This window comes from Vitis riparia, unplaced genomic scaffold (genome assembly GCF_004353265.1).
Source record: "Vitis riparia cultivar Riparia Gloire de Montpellier isolate 1030 unplaced genomic scaffold, EGFV_Vit.rip_1.0 scaffold826_pilon_pilon, whole genome shotgun sequence".
NCBI classification, from domain to species: domain Eukaryota; kingdom Viridiplantae; phylum Streptophyta; class Magnoliopsida; order Vitales; family Vitaceae; genus Vitis; species Vitis riparia.
In genome coordinates, this window is record NW_023269804.1 from 36,646 (window position 1) to 60,468 (window position 23,823).

The window sequence follows — 23,823 nt, forward strand, 5'->3', positions numbered from 1 at the left end:
CCTGCGAGAAATGTAACCATTTTGTGGCTTCAGATTTTTATTAGTTAATTTCATTACCTATTGTAGCATGACATTGTTATGTTCTCATAGGTTACTCCAACGGTACCTTATGTAATCATAAGAAATTTCAAGTACTACCTTAATGCACATAAGGTACTACCTTAATGGTCTTCAGGTACTACCTTAATGTACCTCAGGTACTACCTTAACGCACCTGCGAGAAATGTAGCCATTTTGTGGCTTCAGATTTTTATTAGTTAATTTCATTACCTATTGCAGCATGACATTGTTATGTTCTCATAGGTTACTCCAACGGTACCTTATGTAATTATAAGAAATTTCAGGTACTACCTTAATGCACATAAGGTACTACCTTAATGGTCTTCAGGTACTACCTTAATGTACCTCAGGTACTACCTTAATGTACCTCAGGTACTACCTTAACGCACCTCAAGTACTACCTTAACGCACCTCAAGTACTACCTTCACGTGCTGAGATGGGCTGCTGACCTGGATACCTGGAGGGGCAATTTCGGTAGAAAAAAAACAACCGGCTCAGAGTGCATGAAACTGATATAAGTTTCCATATTAACAAATGTTTTTCCCATTTCACAAACCTGGGTTCCAAAAACAATATTATTACCATATTGGCCCATGAAAACACAACTTTCCCTCAATTCAATGTACAGACCATTTTCCTGCGCTTTCGCAAGGCTTGAAAGACTACTGCAAAGGCTTTCACAGCAACTGCTACTCTCGCTAATTTGCTTTGGTTATTCGAGAGTTTGAATTTTGCTGAAAACATGTTTGTGGCGGAGGCGGCTATGTCTTCCATCTTTGATGTGGTGCTTGAGAAGTTGGTGGCTGCCCCTTTGTTGGAGTATGCACGCAGTCAGAATGTTGAGGCCACTCTCCAAAAATGGAAGAGGATTTTGTTACATATTGAAGCTGTGCTGACTGATGCTGAGCAGAAGCAGATAAGGGACAGAGCTGTTAAGCTTTGGTTGGATGATCTCAAATCTTTGGCTTACGACATGGAAGATGTTCTGGACGAGTTCAACACTGAAGCTAATCGGCAGATCCTGATACATGGACCCCAAGCTAGCACCAGTCAGGTACACAAGCTCATCCCAACTTGTTTTGCTGCTTGTCATCCTACATCCGTCATATTTAATGCAAAGGTTGGTGGAAAGATAAAGAAAATTACAAGGGAGTTGGATGCTGTTGCAAAACGAAAGCATGACTTTCATTTAAGGGAGGGTGTTGGAGGGTTGTCGTTTGAGATGGAAGAAAGGTTACAAACCACTTCCTTGGTAGATGAGTCTAGCATTTATGGTAGGGATGCTAAGAAGGAGGCTATCATTCAATTTCTCTTATCCGAGAAAGCCTCCAGGGATAATGGTGATAATGGAGTTTCTGTAGTTCCCATCGTAGGTATGGGTGGGGTTGGTAAAACAACCCTGGCTCAAATTATCTACAATGATAAGAGGGTGGAGAGCCACTTTGATACCAGGATTTGGGTTTGTGTATCGGATCGATTTGATGTGACAGGGATAACCAAAGCAATTCTAGAGTCCGTCACTCATAGTTCAACTGATTCTAAGAACTTAGAATCATTACAAAATAGCCTGAAGAATGGATTGAATGGGAAAAGATTCTTCCTCGTTCTAGATGATGTGTGGAACGAGAAGCCCCAAAACTGGGATGCCTTAAAGGCTCCTTTTAGGGCTGGTGCACAAGGCAGTATGATCGTAGTAACAACTCGTAATGAAGATGTTGCATCGATTATGCGCACTACTGCCTCTTCTCATCACCTTGATGTGCTATCCTATGAAGAGTGTCGGCTATTATTTGCAAAACACGCCTTTGCACATATGAATACAAACATCCGCCAAAAGTTGGAACCAATTGGTGAGAAGATAGTAAGAAAATGCAGAGGCTTGCCTTTGGCTGCAAAGTCGCTTGGAAGTCTATTACACACTAAACAAGATGAAAATGCTTGGAATGAAGTACTGAATAATGACATATGGGATTTGCCAATTGCACAAAGTGACATTCTTCCAGCTTTATACTTGAGTTACCATTATCTTCCACCAAATTTGAAACGATGTTTTGCATATTGCTCCATATTCCCCAAGGACTATAAATTTGAAAAATGGAAATTAGTGTTGTTATGGATGGCAGAAGGCTTATTAGGTGGCTCTAACGGGGAGAAAATTATAGAAGATTTTGGTAACACATGCTTTGAAAATTTACTTTCAAGATCTTTTTTCCAACGATCCATTGATGATGAATCACTATTTATGATGCATGATTTAATTCATGATTTAGCACAATTTGTATCGGGGAAATTTTGTTCTTGGTTGGATGATGGAAAGAAAAATCAAATTTCTAAGCAGACCAGACATTCTTCTTATATTATTGCAAAGGAATTTGAACTCTCCATGAAATTTAATCCATTTTATGAAGCTCATAATTTGCGGACCTTTCTTCCTGTACATACAGGTCATCAATCTCGTCGTATCTTTTTAAGCAAGAAGATCTCAAATCTTTTATTGCCAACACTGAAATGCTTACGGGTTCTCTCTTTAGCTCATTATCATATTGTGGAGTTGCCTCGCTCAATTGGAACTTTGAAACACCTACGCTACTTAGATCTTTCTCGTACTTCAATTAGAAGGCTCCCTGAATCAATAACCAACCTTTTCAACTTGCAGACATTGATGTTGTCAAATTGTCATTCTCTTACTCGTTTGCCCACAAAAATGGGGAAACTAATCAACTTGCGTCATCTTGATATTAGTGACACTAGCTTAAAGGAGATGCCAATGGGAATGGAAGGGTTGAAACGTCTTCGAACATTGACTGCTTTTGCTGTTGGTGAGGATAGAGGGGCAAAAATTAAAGAGTTGAGGGACATGTCACACCTTGGTGGCAGACTTTGCATTTCCAAGTTGCAGAATGTGGTGGATGCTATGGATGTCTTCGAGGCTAATTTGAAAGGCAAGGAGCGTCTTGATGAGTTAGTAATGCAGTGGGATGGCGATGCTACTGCTCGTGATTTGCAGAAGGAAACAACTGTGCTTGAAAAGCTACAACCTCATAACAATTTGAAAGAGCTGACCATCGAGCACTATTGTGGTGAAAAATTTCCTAACTGGTTAGGCGAACATTCATTTACTAATATGGTGTCCATGCAACTCCACGATTGTAAAAATTGCTCATCCTTGCCATCGCTAGGGCAACTTGGATCTCTCAAGGAGCTCTCTATTATGAGGATTGATGGAGTGCAGAAGGTGGGACAAGAGTTCTATGGGAATATTGGGTCTTCTTCGTTTAAGCCATTTGAAGCCCTAGAGATTCTGAGGTTTGAAAAGATGTTAGAGTGGGAGGAATGGGTTTGTCGTGAAATTGAATTCCCTTGTTTGAAGGAGCTTTATATCAAGATATGTCCAAAGCTGAAAAAGGATTTACCCAAACACCTTCCTAAATTAACAAAACTTGAGATTAGAGAATGCAAGCAGCTGGTGTGCTGTCTTCCAATGGCTCCCTCCATTCGTGAATTGATGTTGGTGGAATGTGATGATGTGGTCGTTAGGAGTGCGGGCAGTCTCACCTCATTGGCTTCCTTGGATATACGCAATGTTTGTAAAATACCAGATGAATTAGGACAACTGAATTCTCTTGTAAAGTTGTCTGTGTATCGTTGTCCCGAGCTAAAGGAAATGCCACCCATTCTTCACAACTTGACATCTCTTAAACACTTGGATATCCGGTTCTGTGACAGTCTTTTGTCTTGTTCGGAGATGGGGCTACCACCAATGCTTGAAAGGCTTCAAATTGTTCACTGTCCCATTCTGAAGTCCCTATCAGAGGGAATGATACAAAATAATACTACTCTCCAACAATTGTACATCTCGTGCTGTAAAAAATTGGAGTTATCATTGCCTGAGGATATGACGCACAACCACTACGCTTTCCTTACTCAATTAAATATATTTGAAATTTGTGATTCTCTCACGTCCTTTCCTTTAGCTTTCTTCACAAAGCTTGAGTATCTTCATATCACAAATTGTGGAAATCTGGAGTCCCTTTACATTCCAGATGGACTTCACCACGTGGAACTCACATCTCTCCAGTCATTGGAAATATCTAATTGCCCTAATCTGGTATCTTTTCCACGAGGAGGATTGCCCACTCCCAATTTAAGAAGGCTTTCGATAGAGAGTTGCAAGAAGCTCAAGTCACTGCCCCAAGGGATGCACGCCCTCCTTACATCCCTTGAATATTTGCATATATCTAGTTGTCCAGAAATTGATTCATTTCCAGAAGGAGGTTTGCCCACTAATTTATCTGACCTTCACATCGGGAATTGCAACAAACTCTTGGCTTGTCGGATGGAGTGGGGCTTGCAAACGCTACCCTTTCTTAGAACGTTGGAGATTGAAGGATATGAGAAAGAAAGATTTCCCGAGGAGCGATTTCTGCCCTCCACTCTCACCTTCCTTCAAATTAGGGGTTTTCCAAATCTGAAATCCCTGGACAATAAGGGGCTTCAGCACCTCACCTCTCTTGAAACCCTGGAGATTTGGAAATGTGGAAAGCTCAAGTCCTTCCCAAAACAAGGGCTGCCCTCCTCCCTTTCTCGTCTTTATATTAGAAGGTGTCCTCTGCTGAAGAAACGGTGCCAAAGGGATGAAGGGAAAGAATGGCCCAACATTTCTCACATCCCCTGCATAGTGTTCGACAGATACGATAAGAAAAATAAGGAGGTGATCTTATCATGAGGCCCTTCCATTGAAGCTCTTGCTCTCCTCTGCATTTATTGGCCCAGGTACTTTATGCTTTGTGTTTTATTTTCATTTACCAATTCCCCGTCAATCAACAAGTTTATAACTACTCTAGCATCCAGACTCTGCTACCTAATGGTGCTAATATTTTAAGACTTTATTTTTTTCCTTTTATATAATTCTTTTATTTTGAGACATCAAGTGGGGTCCAGTAGAGAGTCCAGATATAATTTGTGGGGGTATCACTCAAATAAAGAACAAAGGCAAAGCACCACTTAGATGTAGTTTGGATATAATTTTATATTCTCTATTTTTATAATTTTGCTTTTCTTTTTTCATTTTTTTTGTTATCAATTTTTTTTTAAAAAAAATTAAAAATAGTTACCAAATGATTTCCAAAGTCACTTTCAAATTTTTAATCTTGAAAAAAATGCAATTAACTATATCATTAATTTGTTATATTGTTTTTTCATTTTTAATCAGGAAATATTGTATTCGATGTTTATTAGCCTCTTGCTTTTACTTGGTGTGTTTAATTAAAATTGTTACTTTAAAAGACAACATTTTTATGCATAGAAGTTGTTTGTTCAAAAAACAAAGAACTTCTTTTTCTTTTAAGTTTAGATAATTTTTATTAAAGATAAACAATTTCAAAAGGCAACTTTAATATAAATTCATTTTTTAATTTCAATGTGTCTAATATGAAATTGTGGAAATTGTTTCTTTAAGTGACAACTTCCAACATGACCAAAAGTGTTGTAAATTCCTTAATATTTTTAATATGGAAAGTGTTTTTTTCAAAAGTTATCTTTAGTATAAATTTGTAATTCTTTCAATATGGGAAGTGTTTTTTCAAAAGACACTTTTATTATAAATTCAATTATTTTTAATATGTGTCTAATATAAAAATTGTGAAATGTGTCTCTTTAAGGGATAACTTCCAACGTTGTCAAAATTGTTGTGAATTCTTAATAGTTTTAATATGGAAAATGTTTTTTCAAAAAACATCTTTCATATAATTTTTTTAAAAAATAAGAGACCGATATGAAAATCGTGGAAGACATATCTTCAATAGACAACTTTCAATATGACATAAAATGCTGTAGAATTTGAAATATTTTTTAATGTGTTGTATTTTAAAAAATTAATTTTAAATTGATTGTACTTTTATCAAAAAACCGTATTATGAGGTAAACACGTACATTAAAAAAGGGGCATTAGATATGTGAGCCTGTTGATTTTTGTGTGATTTTGATGGACAATGCTTAATATCTTTTAAAAGAAGTTTAGGTGATTCCACATCAAGCTTAAGTCATTGAAATGGGAGAAGGCAAACCCCATTAAGTGTGTTCTCCTTTGAGCCCAAAAATCAATTATACTTATGATTCATAAGACGACCACAAGCCCTGATATACTTACTTTGAAATCATATAATTTTGTGAAAATTGTACAAATATATATATATATTTACTACTTTCTTATTGTGAACTCTCTACAATAATAGTCATTTTTTTGGAAAGTTTAGTATCATATGTGAATATAGGTGTTAATAAACTCAAACAACTATTAGTTTAGTTTAGTGACTAGGTGAGATAATTGTCCAGAAATTGATTCATTTCCAGAAGGGGGTTTGCCCACTAATTTATCTGAGCTTCACATCAGGAATTGCAACAAACTCGTGGCCAATCGGATGGAGTGGGGCTTGCAAACGCTTCCCTTTCTTAGAACGTTGGGGATTGAGGGATGTGAGAAAGAACGATTTCCGAGGAGCGATTTCTGCCCTCCACTCTCACCTCCCTTGAAATTAGGGGTTTTCCAAATCTGAAATTCCTGGACAATAAGGGGCTTCAGCATCTCACCTCTCTTGAAACTCTGGAGATTAGGAAATGTGGAAACCTCAAGTCCTTCCCAAAACAGGGGCTGCCCTCCTTCCTTTCTCGTCTTGATATTGATGATTGTCCTCTGCTGAGGAAACGATGCCAAAGGGATAAAGGGAAAGAATGGCCCAAGATTTCTCACATCCCCTGCATAACATACGATTGGGAAGATGAGGTGATTTTATCATGAAGGCCTTCGATCCAAGCTCTTGCTCTTCTCTGCGTTTATTAGCCCAGGTACTTTCTGCTTTGTGTTCCATATTTTCATTCCCATTTATAACTATGCTTTGTTATATTATTTTATTTTTCTTGTTTAATCAAGAAACATTGTATTTGGCTCTGTGAATATCTTGTAGGTTTAGTTTTCAATTAAGAATTGCATACGACTATAAAAGCTCCTTCCTCTTGTGATTTCGAATTTCTTTTCCACTACCACAACATATCATAAATTTTTTTTTTTTTCTGTTGTTGCTACATTTTCTGTTTTATCTTTTTATTTATTTTTATTTTATGCTTTTTACTTGAAATTTCATTTTTCATGAGCTAATGGTAAGTGCAAATTTTTTGAATGGGCTTAACAAAGAGGCCTCAAGAACGGTTCTACCCATTGAATTTGTTTCACCAATGCTATTGGAGTAGATCTTGTTGCTCATTTAATAGTATATGTATGGATTAAAATTTTCTTTCTCAAATAGCTTAAGTTTTAAGGAAAGAAATTAGAGAGGAAAATGTGAAGAAAAAACTAAATTGTTTAGTAATGCACTTTGCAAAAAAATGATTTTCTTTTTCATATTTTCCATGATAAGGCAAATGTGAGAAAATTATTTTCCTTATTTTTCTTTAGTACTTTTTAGCAACCAAATATAGCCTATTTTTTTTTTCCTTTGAAGAAATTTTAGGAGGTAAACACACTAAAAAAAGGGCATTAGGCATGAGAGTTTGTTGATTTCCATGTGCGACTTTGACGGAAAAAACTTAATATCTTTTAACGGAAGTTTAAGTCATTCCACATGAAGCATAAGTCATTGAAATGGGATAAAGTAAAACCTTAGTAAATATGTTCTCATTTGAGCCCAAAACTCAACTATACTTATGATTCATAAGACGACCACAAGCCCAATATACCTACTTTGAAATCATATAATTTTGTGAAAATTGTACCAATATGTGTATTTACAGCTTTCTTATTGTAAACTCTCTGCAGTAACAACCATTTTTTGAGTAGTTTTGTATTATGCGTGAATATAAGTGTTAATAAGCTCAAACAACTATTATGTGTGAAATCATATAAGTCATTCCTTGGTTATAGTTTGTTGGGATATTGGTTTTCAAATTGCTTGTGTACACAACTAACCTTTTTCTAATTCTACATATGCTCACACATGTAAATATCACAATTCATTGCAAAACTATTCATGTCATGAAGAATTTTGGATGTAGGAGTATCTACTATCATCTTATTGATGGAGGAAGGTTGTCCACCAGAATTGTCAGTTTACTTGATTCACTACTTGGTTTTTGCAAGCACATCAAAATGTAGGGAACAAATGGAAAAATCTACATGGTAAAGCCCATGTAGACAAATCATTCCTTCCCAGACATTACGATTTAGATTCTTCTGATATGTCAAAGGATTCAACAAATATATTCATAGATTCTAATTAGGTACCATTCTTCTTCTATCGTTCTATTTTTTGAAGGTGTAATTTATTTTCTTTAGCAATAATTCACATTATGAGATAATTTCTACCTTGCAAAGAATCGATTTGACTCCCCAATGTTAATACATGATGTTTAACTAAGAGAACATCAAATTTGATTGATGTTGATGTTTGCTTTCAACAATGCTTGAAATTTGCTAGGATAGCCTAAGGTGACTCAACATGGAGTTTAAGATCATAGAAATAGGATAAGGCAGGGCCTTGAGAAACATAAACAAAACATGATGACTGAAATTTTTTATGGATTTTGCAAAATTTTTATGATTACCATTTTCTTTGTTACTTTAGACTTTGTGTTCTCAACTAGTATTTGTAGGTTTTATGGTGTGACCTTTTAACAAACTTCTCATTTTTGAAACCACTATGCGTCTAAAGCATCCGACTAATATCATTGGTAGAGAAAGATTGTGCACTTTTTGATATCTGCATGTATGATGCCACAAAGGGAGCAAAATTTTCCTACCCGATGGTGGACATGTGGGCACATCATCCATAAGAGAATGTTTTGAAAAAGTTTAGATAGAATGGAGTGTTTTGGAAAATGTATTAGCAGCTGCAAGGTACCTTGCCCTCAATTAGGTATATTTTCTATTTTCTGAAAAATTCTATGCTTTGCCTTGTAGTAAGAATTCATATACAATGAGTTTTAATAAGAGATAACTAATGTTTTTACTAGGGGCCACACCTGAACGTGGATTCAAATGCTCTGAATCTCATAATGTGAGGACAACATCTAGTTTGTTGTTGTTCTTGTCAAGAGATTGTTTTTCACTGCTCAAGATTTCAATCTTAGGCATTTCTGATCACTGCTACCAGTCCAGAATCCTGAAGGCAATGTCATTGCATTGATTCCATGATCTTGCTCCAAACAAAAGTTTAGTACTCTGCTTAAGGATTGCCATTGCGGCTGCTCCATTCCTTGAAAGGCATGTTTATGTAAACAAAAGCACTGTCCATTTGTTGTTTTAGACTCAATAATTATGTAAAAGGCTGAACTATCGTGTTATATCCAACGAAAAATGATGAACTGTTAGAATCATCATGAAAAAAGCAGAGGATCCTTTTGCTTACGCATTCAACACATATTTTTGCTTATATTTTTCAAATTTCCAATCATTGAGTATAAGCTAATGAATCAAAGAACAAGTAAAAAAGTTCTTGTTGTTGAGATTCTAAGTGAATAGAAATGGTTCATGTGCTTGATGAACTAAAGGAAGTTGTTGCACCTAGGTCTGGGTTAAACCATAAAAAATATAGTTGCAAAGCCTACTGTATATTTCACCAACTATTTATGGAATAAAACATTTTCAATTTCACATTATGATACCTGATTAGACAACTTTGAGAAATGATAGGCTGCTCGGTCTTTTTAAAGTACGGTACAGAGGTTAATCAAATGCATTTTGTTCCATTGTTGTCTGCATTTGATGTTCACGGTATCTATGATAGTGTTCTCTATTATTATGCATTTTGCCATCTCTTGTCTTAATAGAATCACTTTTTCCATTTCAATAACAACACTTAGATTGCTTTACATTCCGAATATTTTAAGTCATCCTCGCTTCTGTTACATTTATCAGTTTCCCTATGAAATTGTTTTTAAACTCCTAGTATGAAATTAAGATTAATATAAACTCCAAAATTGAACAGCTCTGTTTAACTTTAATGAAGTATTCAACTAAGTACTGCTGGATAAAGAAGATTTAATTGTTACATCAGTTTCTTCTATATGTGTTAGCTGTTTAAACATGTCTCCCACTTTATGTTATTCTGCTTCTACACCGGGCATCATTGAAGCATTTTAAAAAGGGTACTGTACTTGTACCTGCATAACTGCCACATGAGGGATATTTGAAGGAGACACCATTGGAGCATGTCAAGGTGGATTCTACTGATGTCAACCATAAATGACAGGTCCTAAACATTGGGAATTTCAATGCAATAAAAAGGTATGAAAATTGGATAGCTTCTATGCCTTTCACAAATGCACTTTTATACTAAAACCTGTCTAAGAGAGGAAATTAAATCAATCCCTACCCTACAATTTAGTTTTGAGTTTTTTGTTTTTTGATTTTTGGAAACATGTGGATGCATTTACACATGCCTGATCCTAGGATGGAGATTCTGATCAAGATTTGCTGGTTAGACTATAATGTGGAATCATGAGGACATGGAATTAAATAGAGACAATAAGCAATTAATCCACTTTCCCATTCTTCTCTCTTCAATAGGTCTTGGACATGCCATTCTGTATAGGAAGAGCTTAATCTGGTATGCAGACTGATTCTCCTCTTGGTTATTAGGTTTAGTAGCTTGAATTCAAGTATTCAAACATATTCTTGCCATCTTCTTATACTCTTCTGTTTCCCTAAATCATTTGTAAGTAATTTTTATAATATTTTATTTATTGAATCTATGTTTGGAAAAACTTCTTAAATGCTAAAAACAAGATTTGAAGGTCAAATTCAACTTTTGATGACATTAGATAGAATTATTAAACTAGACCTTACTATTGAGATTAAAGAGTAACATAAACTCCAATTGAACAAATTTGTTTACTAGTGGATAAAAAATATTTAATTGTTTTATCAGTTTCTTCTTCATTTGGCACCATTGTAGCATTTGAAAAAGGTACTTGAACCAAAGTAGCAGCCATTGCAAAGACATTTGATGGAGGCTTCATTGGAGCATGTCAGATGGTTAATGAGCCTTTCTCAAGTCAACATTAAATGGTAGGTTCTAAACTTTGGAATTTCAATACAATAAAAAGGTAGGCAAATTGGATAGTTTCTGTGCCTACAGCAGATGCACTTTCACACTAACACCTTAGTTTTAGAGTTTTTGTGAAATTTGTGGATGTATTTACAACTGCTTGCTCCTAGGATGTTGACCAACAAGATTGCTTGTGGGAAGGTGACGTCGAATCACAAATAAGTGAAATGATATGGAAGGGATATGCAATTGATACCCGTCCCTATTCTGCTCACTTGAATGTGACTCAAGTACATCATTATGCATGGTAAGATGTAGAATCAACAACATCCATACTCAGATTACTATTTTGCTATTAATGAGAAGTTTTTTCTGACTCTATCATCAAAATAATCTGTATTATCTCTACCTTCAGTCTTCGGCTAACAGTATTCAGACAGATTTCTGCCACCTTCAACTATGGTCTTCTGTCACCATATAACCACGTGTAAGCAATCCTCATTTTGATCACTTCATATGAGTTTATTGTCACTCAAAAATGAAAGTTTTTTTATGATCCACCAGTGGTCGTCAAAATTTGAACAGTCATGCTAACGGTGTAGTTTGTGAATTACAGGTTGATGTTCATCCTAATAACTTAATTCTCATGCCCTAACTTGAAGAAATGATGGACAACCAAATATGAGAAATGAGGTAATAGTAAATGGAAGATAAATTTATTGGGTTCTTTAGCTGTGCAAGAGAATCTAGTGCAGTGCATCTTGACATGGTCTAAAAATCTTGACAGGAAAAATTAAAAGAGAAGCTATTAAATTTGGAAAAACAGAGTATTGCTGTTTGAAGTAGACTGAAATGTGCAAGGATTTGTCATTGATGTAGGTAAGCAATTTAAAGCTATTGAATATGTTCTTCACAAAAGCAATTTGTTGGAAATTCACTTCAAGGATTGTTCTTTTTACTTAAAACGGTATCAAGTTTTTATTCATGGACAGTGCATTGCAATTCGTCACTTGCAGGCTTCTACTATAACCACTATAGTTTTCCATGTTAATAGAGTTTCATGCTGGCTCCTTGCTACAATGGAACTACAATGTCCTCCATGCACCTTTCAGTAGCTCTTAAGGTGGGGAAATTAGATTTTACCTTTTTACTTTTTGAAGCAGGTATTGAAATGTGTTATTGACTATAATAACCTGTTTCTTTCTGATTTCATTTTATCCTTTTTTAGGTTGTAAATATGGCTCTGTATACGGATGCTTGTTCATATGATGTATGGATCACGCAGTGAGTGGAGAATTGGTTCTCATAGTTGCTGCAAATTTGGTGCAGAATCACAAGCACTCAGACTAACTGAATGACTAGGCATCAGAACAAGCTATCAGTATTTTTTTTTCTCCATTGAATAGATGGGATTAAAACATGGGCAATTGTGGAAAGGAAGGAACCGTCTTCTTCATTATTGATTCATATATCAACTAAAATGGCAACATTTGCAGTTGTTGGAAACCTCCATGGGAACAGTCTTAGGTCTTTTAATTTTGAATACATGAAACAGTTTTCCCAATATATGTTGTTCTTTCTATTCTCCCCTGGGAGTGTTTTATGATGAGATATTATTGAAGTTGTACTATTTCTATAGTTCAGCATGATAGGGGGCTATTCAATATCTTCTAGTCATTCAGTTTTATTGATATGATTCCAAATCTTAAGAATTATTGCATTTTGAATAGTAATGATCTTCTTTTAACTATGTTCCATGTCTCTCCTCCCATTTTACTTTTGTAAGTGGTTAGAAATACCTCCATTTTCAGTTTCATCACTTTATAGTAGATGACTGCCATTGTTTCCTTTGCTTGATGGAATTTTATCTAATATTAGAGCTAATTGCCCGGGTCATCTAAATTAATGGTTAATTAGTTCGGTTGTAAAGTCACTGGTTATAGCTATTTGCCACTTCATGATTGATCATCAAGTAGAATTGGTGATCCCATTGAGGGTATTGAGGCCTCAAGATCACGACAATGTAGGGCTTGATTCAAAAAATGATTGTTCTATCCCATTGGGGCTACTTGCTAATTCAATTTAGCAAATTATTTTTATTGATATTTTGCTAATTCAAAAAATGAGGGTATTTGCTACTTCATAACCATGAAAAATTGGAACTTCCAAATTATTTTCACATTAACACTTAAAAACACATTGAACATGAAATGGTTAATTTAAATGGAGCAGACCCTTGGATTCCATAGAAAATGACTGAAGAATGTGTTTTCATTGATATTGAAATTTAGTAACAAGAAGATATTAACATGTTCAATCATGATTTTTCATTAGTCAAGTCATTCACGCACTTTGTGGACTCCACAATGCCAAGAACTTCAATGCAATCTACCAACTCTGAATCATTATTGTGATTCATATATTGAAATTGATGGATGTATGGGTATGGCAATGACAATAAAGTCCCCACTTGGTCAACCCATCATGAGTTTATGGAAAAGAGAATATATTAACAAGAGGGGTTAAAATGCCTTCTTGGTTAATCTCTCAACATCTACTCATTCAAAATCCTAACAGAATTTCTTTTCCATTTTTTTGATGCGAAGCCAAGCTAACGGTTATGATCTTTCTATGGCAGATCACGCCCAAAAGCCTGGAGATGCACCTTGTAACATTTTTTTCTTCTTTTTTTAATTTCAGTGTAAAAAAAAAAAGAGGAAAATGATGAAGGATAAGAGAAAGAAACTAGGAAAAGGAAGGAAATGAGAGAAAATAAGAAAAACGGGAGAAGAAAAGGTTTAGTTTTTGAATGGAGTTTTGAGCAAAAATAATTCATTTAAAAACAAATCCACATACTAGATTTCAGCCAAAATAATTTCCAAACTAATATTTCCAACAACATATGCATCCATGTGGCCTAGTTATTTATTTATTTAATGTGATAAAATCTTAGTTGGTAAATTTGGTTTTAATTTTTTTTTAAATTGATAAAACTGTAGACACTAACTACGATTTTGACTTAAAACTTTTTTTTTTAATAAAATTTTGTTGTTTTATTTTAAAATATTTAAATTTATTTCTAAATTTATGAAAAATATTGATAGAAGTATCTTTCAACCTTTTTTGTACTTGATTCTGTGTATCTCTTTGAATAGTTCCTTTACTTGATCTTCACTTAAGGAAGTGTATTGGAGGGATTTCACTTGCCACTAAAGAAAAGTTATAGACTACTTCTTTGGTGGATGAGACTCAGGTTTATGGTACAAATACTAATAAGGAGAAGATTATTGACTGCTAATGTTGGATGAAACAACTAAGGATAATAGAGTCTTTGTAATTTCCATTGTTAGCATGATGTGGTTGGAAAGACAACCCTTGCTTAGATTATTTACAATGATGAGAGGGTGGGGAGCGTTTAGGTTTGTTTGTCTAATTAACTTGATGTTATGAAAATAAGAAAACAATTCTAAAATCCATGATGAAGCGATCCTATGAATTTAAAAATTTAGAATTGTTGATAGATTAGGCCATGTAATTAAGAGGTGACAATTTTATTTCAAATATTCTAACATTGAACCTTTTTAAATTGTTTTACTCTCCATTGAAGATTCAAAACTCAAGGTTGCTGCATGATTAATTGGGATAACATAGGTAACTATAAAAAGATTTGAGAAAAACAAATTAGAATGAGTTAAATCATGGTGTGGATGATATGTTTTAAACTAAAAAAAAAAATTTTAAAAACCCTTTGAGCTCCTTAGCCCTAAAACTCCTCAAGCGCTCAATTGTTGCTCGAAGTGCTCAAGCGCTTGCATAGGGATTTTTATCTCTACAAATATTTGAATTTCCATATTTTGAGAGATTTTATGTTAAAAATTCGAGTTTGAATCCACCAAGTATTTGCATCTTATATAAATTTCTTTTTGATAGTGTTTTTAGTAATACAATATCTAAGAAAAATAATATTTAAAAAAATGCTAGTTTAAGAATCAAAAGATTCTTTAATTCTATAAAGTGATTTTTATAATTTTGTTAATCATACTTATAAGTATTAAGTACTCTAATCTCATTGGAATGAGCCTCAAACATGTTCTTATATACTATTCCAACTATTAAATATGTTTCTATTAATTTTTCAAAAAACCTAGATGAATAATATATTAAAATACATTTCATGAGCCTTTCCCTACGCAAACCAAGTTTTTCAAACTCTCAAAAATATCTTATTTAATATGATGGGAATATGGGTCACTCTCTATGTACACCAATGAAACAAAAAAATAAAAATAAAAACAAAACAAAAGAAGTAGGTCGCCTCTTTTTTAATTTCTTTTTTGTGATGTATGATATGATTCACGTTTTGACACAGTTTGTATCTGGATCAAAATTTTGTTCTAGATTGAAGGTCAATCTAGTTATTGTAAATCATTTTTTGTGATATTGCATGGTTTGATTCATGATTTGGTACATTTTGTATCTAGATCAAAAGCTTGTTCTAGGTTGGAGGTGGGAAAGAAAGACCACATTTCAAAAAAGGCTCCACATTTTAATTATGATTATTTAATTTTATTAATCATTTTTAAAATTAAAAGATATATGAATTATAAATTCTAATTCACCATTATTTATATAGAAGAAGAAAAAAAATTAAATCAATATATTTTCTTTATTTTCTCTTTGGCTCCATTTTTTCTTTATGTTTTTTTTATTTTATATATGGTTTGTAAAATCTTCAACATTCAAACTTTAAGATTATATTTGATTGATCGGATATAATATGAGATAGTATAAGAAATGAGATATTATATCTTATCCTATATTTGATTGGTGATGAGATATAATAAATTATCTTTATCCTATCCTATGTTCAATCAAACATAAGATATGATAAGTGGTGAAATATATTATTAATTTTTTCTGATAGTAAGATATGAAATATATCCCTATATCAAAAATTTATTTATTTTATCTATTTTTTATCTTTTTAATATACTCTTTTTACAAAATAAATTTTTTTATTATAAACTAAATTGACGATTAAAAAAGAAAAACTGAAAAAAAAAATTTATAAAATAATATTAATATATCAAATATAAATTATTTTTATATATTAAATGACATAGTATAAAAAAATTTATTTGTGAAATTTAAATATTTTAATCATGAATATTGTTGAACATAACAAAATTTTTATTTTTTTAAATAAAAAATATTTGAATATGATATAATTTTTATTTTAAATATTGAAAATAATATATATTTTATATTATTTTTTTATTTATTTCAAAAATTAAATATAAATATTATATAATATAACATATCTCAACATACCACCTTAAAATATTATGTATATATATATACATATTCTATCTTATTTTATCCTGTCAAAGGTTTTATTTAAAATATGTTTGGTTTTAAGAAAATTTGATGAAAAATGTAAAAAAAAAAAAGGAAAAAGGAAAAAAAGAAAAGAACAAATGAAAGAAAATAAAAAAATAAATTTGAAGGTAGTAAATTATTTTTCATATGCTATTTCAAACTCATTTTACTTATTGTAACTTTTCAATAAAAAATTAAATTATTTGAAAATACATGATTTTTTTAATGAATTTTAATTACAAATTTTTTATATATATTTTTCATATTACAACTTAATATGAGAAAATAATTTTCTTTTAATAATTTTTAAATATTTCCTTAATACTTACTAGGAATCAAACATGACCTTGGTTTATTGAAGTAATAGAAAAATAACAAAAGAAAAAACATAAATATACTAGTTCAATTCAATAATACTTTCTCTTTCTATTCTCTAATTGCATTAAAAAATTTATATGTTTTTAAACAATCTCATTAAATGAGAATTTTGAAGAAAATTTCTTTTTAGATCTAAAGTTTTCTTTTTCTTCTTATTTCTTTTCCCCCCCTTTTTTTTCTTTTTTTTGAAAAGCAAAATCCTTTTTCTTTTCTTTTCAAATCTATGTTAGATGTAATACAAATTTTCAGAACAATTCCAATCAAATTGTCCATATTTTGGATATTTGATATTCCTTGTTCTTGGTGGAATACTAAAAAATTTTGAAAAGCAAAACTTGGTTGCCGTCCAGTTGTTTGTCACAAATATTATAAGAATTAGAATCTTGGGGGTCTCGTAGATGGATCCAATTTCAAAATCACTTGTTTTATAGGCACATTATTTTTTTCCCTACTACTACCACTTGTAATATTTTTTCCCCCACTTGCAAGGGAATCAAATCAATTTATACATTTTTTTTTTGGCATTTGCTTTGGACGTCAAGTTTTGACAAATTTCCTGAAATACCCTCCTCTGTTTTCTCATTCTTCCATACGGTAAGCATGAGCTTAAGAATGGACAAGGGTAAAACAGTATTTAAAGCTGGATGAATTCTTCATCCTTTTCCCTACTTCATGTCTGTACACAAGCAGAGGCTTTCCCAACAAAAGCTTCATTTCCCGTGCTGGTTGTATTTCTCTGTGAGTCTTTGATTCCTTCATTTCGGAAGAAAAGATGGTTGTGGTGGAGGCGTTTCTGTCTTCCTTGTTTGAGGTGGTGCTGGACAAGCTGGTGGCTACCCCTTTGTTAGATTATGCACGCCGGATCAAAGTAGACACAGCAGTGCTCCAGGAGTGGAGGAACACTTTGTTGCATCTCCAAGCAGTGCTGCATGATGCTGAGCAGAGGCAGATTCGGGAGGAAGCGGTGAAGAGGTGGGTGGACGATCTCAAAGCTTTAGCTTACGACATCGAAGATGTCCTGGACGAGTTTGACATGGAGGCTAAGCGATGCAGTTGGGTACAAGGGCCCCAAACCAGCACCAGCAAGGTACGGAAGCTTATCCCCTCTTTTCATCCTAGCGGTGTGATTTTCAATAAGAAGATTGGTCAAAAGATCAAGATAATCACCCGGAATTAGATGCGATTGTAAAAAGAAAGTCTGATCTCCATCTGACACACAGTGTTGGAGGGGTGTCATCAGTGACTGAACAAAGGTTGACTACTTCTTTGATAGATAAGGCTGAGTTTTATGGTAGGGATGGTGATAAGGAGAAGATCATGGGATTGTTGCTATCTGATGAAATAGCTACTGCTGATAAGGTTCAGGTGATTCCGATTGTTGGTATGGGTGGGGTTGGAAAAACAACCCTCGCTCAAATGATCTATAACGACAAGAGGGTTGGGGACAATTTCGATATCAGAGTTTGGGTGTGTGTGTCGGATCAGTTTGAATTGGAAAGAATAACGAAAGCAATTTTGGAGTTGGTCTCTGGGCATTCATCTTATACTTCTAATACCCTGCAATCACTACAAGATAGTTTGCAGGAAAAGTTGAATGGAAAAAGGTTTTTCCTTGTGCTGGATGATATATGGAATGAGGACCCCAGTAGCTGGAGTACCTTACAAGCTCCTTTTAGAAATGGAGCACAAGGCAGTGTGGTAATGGTAACAACTCGTCTTGAAGATGTTGCATCTATTATGCGCACTACCTCTTCCCATCATCTTAGTAAACTCTCTGATGAAGATTGTTGGTCACTATTTGCACGCATTGCCTTCGAAAACGTAACTCCAGATGCCCGCCAAAACTTGGAACCTATTGGTAGGAAAATAATAAAGAAATGTGACGGTTTGCCTTTGGCTGCAAATACATTGGCAGGTCTGTTGCGCTGTAAACAAGATGAGAAGACTTGGAAGGATATGCTGAACAGCGAAATTTGGGATTTACGAACAGAACAAAGTAGAATTCTTCCGGCTCTACACTTGAGTTACCATTACCTCCCTACAAAAGTGAAGCAGTGCTTTGCATATTGTTCCATCTTTCCAAAGGATTATGACTTTCAAAAGGAGGAGTTAATTTTGTTGTGGATGGCGCAAGGTTTAGTGGGTAGCTTGAAAGGAGGGGAGACGATGGAAGATGTTGGTGAAATATGTTTTCAGAACCTATTATCAAGGTCATTCTTTCAACAATCCGGTCATAATAAGTCAATGTTTGTGATGCATGATTTGATTCACGATTTGGCTCAATTTGTATCTGGAGAATTTTGTTTCAGATTGGAAATGGGACAGCAAAAAAATGTTTCAAAGAATGCTCGACATTTGTCATACGATCGTGAAGAATTTGACATCTCCAAGAAATTTGATCCCCTTCATGACATTGATAAATTACGGACCTTCCTACCATTAAGTAAGCCTGGTTATCAATTACCTTGCTACTTAGGTGATAAAGTCCTACACGATGTATTGCCAAAATTCAGATGTATGCGGGTTTTATCCTTATGTTACTATAACATCACTTATTTGCCCGATTCATTTGGAAATTTGAAACATTTGCGGTATTTGAACCTTTCTAACACTAAAATTCGGAAGTTACCTAAATCAATAGGTATGCTTTTGAATTTGCAATCATTGATTTTGTCAGAATGTTGTTGGCTTACCGAGCTACCAGCCGAGATTGGAAAGCTCATCAACTTGCGTCATTTGGATATCTCTAGAACAAAAATAGAAGGGATGCCAATGGGAATCAATGGATTAAAAGATCTTCGAATGTTGACTACTTTTGTTGTTGGCAAGCATGGTGGTGCAAGACTCGGGGAGTTACGAGATCTTGCACACCTGCAAGGAGCACTCTCCATTTTAAACTTGCAGAATGTGGAGAATGTGGAGAATGCTACAGAAGTTAATTTGATGAAAAAGGAAGACCTTGACGACTTAGTGTTTGCATGGGATCCAAATGCGATTGTTGGTGACTTGGAGATTCAAACCAAAGTTCTCGAAAAGCTTCAGCCTCATAACAAGGTGAAAAGGCTCAGCATTGAATGCTTCTATGGCATAAAATTTCCAAAATGGTTAGGAGATCCTTGGTTCATGAATTTAGTTTTCTTACAACTTAGAAATTGTAAAAATTGCTTGCCTTTGCCGCCACTTGGGCAATTACAGTCTCTCAAGGATCTCTGTATTGTGAAGATGGATGATGTGCGAAAGGTAGGTGTAGAGTTGTATGGGAATAGCTATTGTAGTTCAACTTCAATTAAGCCATTTGGATCCCTAGAGATTTTGAGGTTTGAAGAGATGTTAGAGTGGGAGGAATGGGTTTGTCGTGAAATTGAATTCCCTTGTTTGAAGGAGCTTTATATCGAGAAATGTCCAAGCTAAAAAAGGATTTACCCAAACACCTTCCTAAATTAACAAAACTTGAGATTAGTGAATGCGAGCAGCTGGTGTGTTGTCTTCCAATGGCTCCCTCCATTCGTGAATTGATGTTGGAGGAATGTGATGATGTGATGGTTAGGAGTGCGGGCAGTCTCACCTCATTGGCTTCCTTGGATATAAGCAATGTTTGTAAAATACCAGATGAATTAGGACAACTGCATTCTCTTGTAGAGTTGTATGTGCGTTTTTGTCCCGAGCTAAAGGAAATTCCACCCATTCTTCACAACCTTACCTCTCTTAAACACTTGGTGATCCATCAATGTGAGAGTCTTGCATCTTTTCCGAAGAGGGCACTGCCACCCATGCTTGAAAGGCTTCGAATTGTAGCTTGTCCCATTCTGAAGTCCCTACCAGAGGGAATGATGCAAAATAATACGACTCTGCAATACTTGGATATCCAGTATTGTGATTCTCTAAGGTCCTTGCCCAGGGACATTGATTCATTGAAGACACTTTCAATCTACGGGTGTAAGAAATTGGAGTTAGCACTCCAGGAGGATATGACGCACAATCACTACGCTTTCCTTACTCAATTAGATATATATGAAAGTTGTGATTCTCTCACGTCCTTTCCTTTAGCTTTCTTCACAAAGCTTGAGAATCTTGATATCGAAAATTGTGGAAATCTGGAGTCCCTTTACATTCCAGATGAACTTCACCACGTGGATCTCACATCTCTCCAGAGGTTAGGGATCGTTGATTGCCCTAATCTGGTATCTTTTCCACGAGGAGGATTGCCCACTCCCAATTTAAGACTGCTTTCGATAATTAACTGCCAAAAGCTTAAGTCACTGCCCCAAGGGATTGATGCCCTCCTTACATCCCTTGACTATTTGCATATATATAATTGTCCAGAAATTGATTCATTTCCAGAAGGGGGTTTGCCCACTAATTTATCTGGCCTTCACATCGGGAATTGCAACAAACTCTTGGCTTGTCGGATGGAGTGGGGCTTGCAAACGCCTCCCTTTCTTACAATGTCGGGGATTGAAGGATGTGAGAAAGAAAGATTTCCCGAGGAGCGATTTTTGCCCTCCACTCTCACCTCCCTTGAAATTGGGGGTTTTCCAAATCTGAAATCCCTAGACAATAAGGGGCTTCAGCATCTTTCCTCTCTTGAAACTCTGAAGATTTCGAATTGTGGAAAGCTCAAGTCCTTCCCAAAACAGGGGCTGCCCTCCTCCCTTTCACGTCTTTATATTGAAGGGTGTCCTCTGCTGAAGAAACGGTGCCAAAGGGATAAAGGGAAAGAATGGCCCAACATTTCTCACATCTCCTGCATAGTGTTCGACAGATTCGATGCGAAAAATAAGGAAGTGATCTTATCATGAGGCCCTTCCATCGAAGCTCTTGCTCTTCTCTGCATTTATTGGCCCAGGTACTTTATGCTTTGTGTTTTATTTTCATTTACCAATTCCCCGTAAGTCAGCAAGTTTATAACTACTCTAGCATACTCTGCTACCTAATGGTGCTAATATTTTTAAGACTTTATTTTATTATTCTCTTATTTTTGAGACATCAAGTGGGGGTCCAGTAGATAGTCTAACTATATATTTTGTGGGGGTATCACTCAAATAAAGAATAAAGGCAAAGCACCACTTAGATGTAGTTTGGATATAATTTTATATTCTCTATTTTTTTAATTTTGCTTTTCTTTTTTCATTTTTTTTGTTATCAATTATTTTATAAAAAAATAAATTAAAAATAGTTACCAAATGATTTCCAAAGTCACTCTCAAATTTTAAATCTTGAGAAAAAAATGCAACTAACTATATCATTAATTTGTTATATTGTTTTTTCATTTTTAATAAGGAAATATTGTATTTGATGTTTATTAGCCTCTTGTTTTTACTTGGTGTGTTTCATTAAAATTGTTACTTTAAAAGACAATATTCTTATGCATAGAAGTTGTTTGTTCAAAAAACAACTTTAAGAGAACTTCTTTTTCTTTTAAGTTTAGATAATTTTTTACTAAAGATAAACAACTTGTATCATGTAAAAATATTACTTCAAAAGGCAACTTTAATATAAATTCATTTTTTAATTTCAATGTGTGTCTAATATGAAATTGTGTAAATTATTTCTTTAAGTGACAACTTCCAACATGACCAAAACTGTCGTAAATTCCTCAATATTTTTAATATGGAAAGTGTTTTTTTCAAAAGTCATCTTTAGTATAAATTTTTAATTCTTTCAATATGAAAAATGTTTTTTCAAAAGACACTTTTATTATAAATTCAGTTATTTTTAATATGTGTCTAATATAAAAATTGTGAAAGGTGTTTCTTTAAGAGATAATTTTCAACGTTGTCAAAATTGTTGTGAATTCTTAATAGTTTTAATATGGAAAGTGTTTTTTCAAAAAACATCTTTAATATAATTTTTTTAAAAAACTAGTGACCGATATGAAAATTGTGGAAGATATATCTTCAATAGACAACTTTCAATGTGACATAAAATGTTGTAGAATTTGAAATATTTTCTTATGTGTTGTATTTTAAAAAATTAATTTTAAATTGACTGTACTTTTATCAAAAATCCATATTATAAGGTAAACATGTACATTAAAAAAAGGGGCATTAGACATGTGTGATTTTGATGGACAATGTTTAATATCTTTTAAAAGAAGCTTAGGTGATTCCACATCAAGCTTAAGTCATTGAAATGGGATAAGGCAAACCCCATTAAGTGTGTTCTCCTTTGAACCCAAAAATCAATTATACCTATGATTCATAAGACGACCACAAGCCCCAATATACTTACTTTGAAATCATATAATTTTGTGAAAATTGTACCAATATATATATTTACTACTTTCTTATAGTGAACTCTCTCCAATAATAGTCATTTTTTGGAAAGTTTAGTATTGTATGTGAATATAGGTGTTAATAAACTCAAACAACTATTAGTAGTTTAGTGACTAGGTGAGCTTGTTCCTTGGTTATAATTTGTTGGGATATTGATTTTCAAGTTGCTTTTGTAAACAACTTGTCCCTTCCTAATTCTATATATGTTGGCATATGTAAATATAGCAAGTCATTGCAAAACTATTCACGCCATGAAGAATTTTTGGATGTAGGAGCGTCTACTATCTTGTTGTTGATTGAGGAAGGTTGTCTACCAGAATTGTTGGCTTCCTTGATTTTCTACTTGGTTTTTGCAAGCACATCAAAATGTAGGGAGCAAATGGAAAAATCATCCTCGTAAAGCTCATGTAGACAAATGATTCCTAATTCCAAGACATCCACTTTAGACTCTTCAAATATGGCAAAGGGTTCAACAAACGTATTCATAGCAACAAAGTGCCTATTTCCAATTGGGTACCATTCTTCTTCTACAATTCTACTTTTTGAAGGTGTAATTTATTTTCTTTGGTAATAGTTAACATATCAAGATAATTTCTACCTTCTAGAGAATCAATTTCACTCCTTAAAGTTAATAAAAAAAACATGTTTCTCCCTAAAATTGCTAAAAAAAAAATTCATTAAGATCATTTTT

At 33.9% G+C, this 23,823-nt stretch overlaps 4 protein-coding genes across 22 annotated transcripts; all 4 read left to right on the forward strand.

Annotated features, from left to right (window-relative positions):
• Positions 1–704: 704 nt before the first annotated feature.
• Positions 705–2,146, forward strand: LOC117910735 (putative disease resistance protein RGA3). The gene is made up of 2 exons (XM_034824880.1): positions 705–2,049; positions 2,139–2,146. The coding sequence occupies exons 1-2, from the start codon at positions 804–806 to the stop codon at positions 2,144–2,146; spliced, it is 1,254 nt and encodes a 417-aa protein (XP_034680771.1). The 5' UTR covers positions 705–803.
• LOC117910731 (putative disease resistance protein At3g14460) lies at positions 1,034–12,850 on the forward strand. Of its 19 annotated transcripts, none has more exons than XM_034824877.1 (12): positions 1,034–1,115; positions 2,506–4,834; positions 6,453–6,904; positions 8,108–8,967; positions 9,065–10,659; positions 11,008–11,120; positions 11,271–11,407; positions 11,516–11,587; positions 11,717–11,793; positions 11,888–11,979; positions 12,117–12,223; positions 12,329–12,850. In XM_034824877.1, the coding sequence occupies exon 2, from the start codon at positions 2,724–2,726 to the stop codon at positions 4,785–4,787; it is 2,064 nt and encodes a 687-aa protein (XP_034680768.1). In that variant the 5' UTR covers positions 1,034–1,115; positions 2,506–2,723; the 3' UTR covers positions 4,788–4,834; positions 6,453–6,904; positions 8,108–8,967; positions 9,065–10,659; positions 11,008–11,120; positions 11,271–11,407; positions 11,516–11,587; positions 11,717–11,793; positions 11,888–11,979; positions 12,117–12,223; positions 12,329–12,850. The 19 variants fall into 19 exon arrangements, with proteins under 19 accessions (XP_034680768.1, XP_034680750.1, XP_034680759.1 ...); XM_034824859.1 differs by lacking the exon at positions 1,034–1,115 and having other exon boundaries at positions 2,056–4,834; positions 9,065–10,337; positions 10,503–10,659; XM_034824868.1 differs by lacking the exon at positions 1,034–1,115 and having other exon boundaries at positions 2,056–4,834; positions 9,065–10,337; positions 10,620–10,659; positions 10,981–11,120.
• Positions 12,851–17,629: 4,779 nt separating this feature from the next.
• Positions 17,630–20,268, forward strand: LOC117910736 (putative disease resistance RPP13-like protein 1). Its single transcript, XM_034824881.1, has 2 exons — positions 17,630–18,002; positions 18,131–20,268. Exons 1-2 carry the CDS (start codon positions 17,630–17,632, stop codon positions 20,266–20,268), a joined length of 2,511 nt encoding a protein of 836 aa, XP_034680772.1.
• An 80-nt stretch (positions 20,269–20,348) lies between these two features.
• LOC117910737 (putative disease resistance protein At3g14460) lies at positions 20,349–21,656 on the forward strand. The gene has a single exon (XM_034824882.1). The coding sequence runs from the start codon at positions 20,349–20,351 to the stop codon at positions 21,654–21,656; it is 1,308 nt and encodes a 435-aa protein (XP_034680773.1).
• The last annotated feature ends 2,167 nt before the right edge of the window (positions 21,657–23,823 follow it).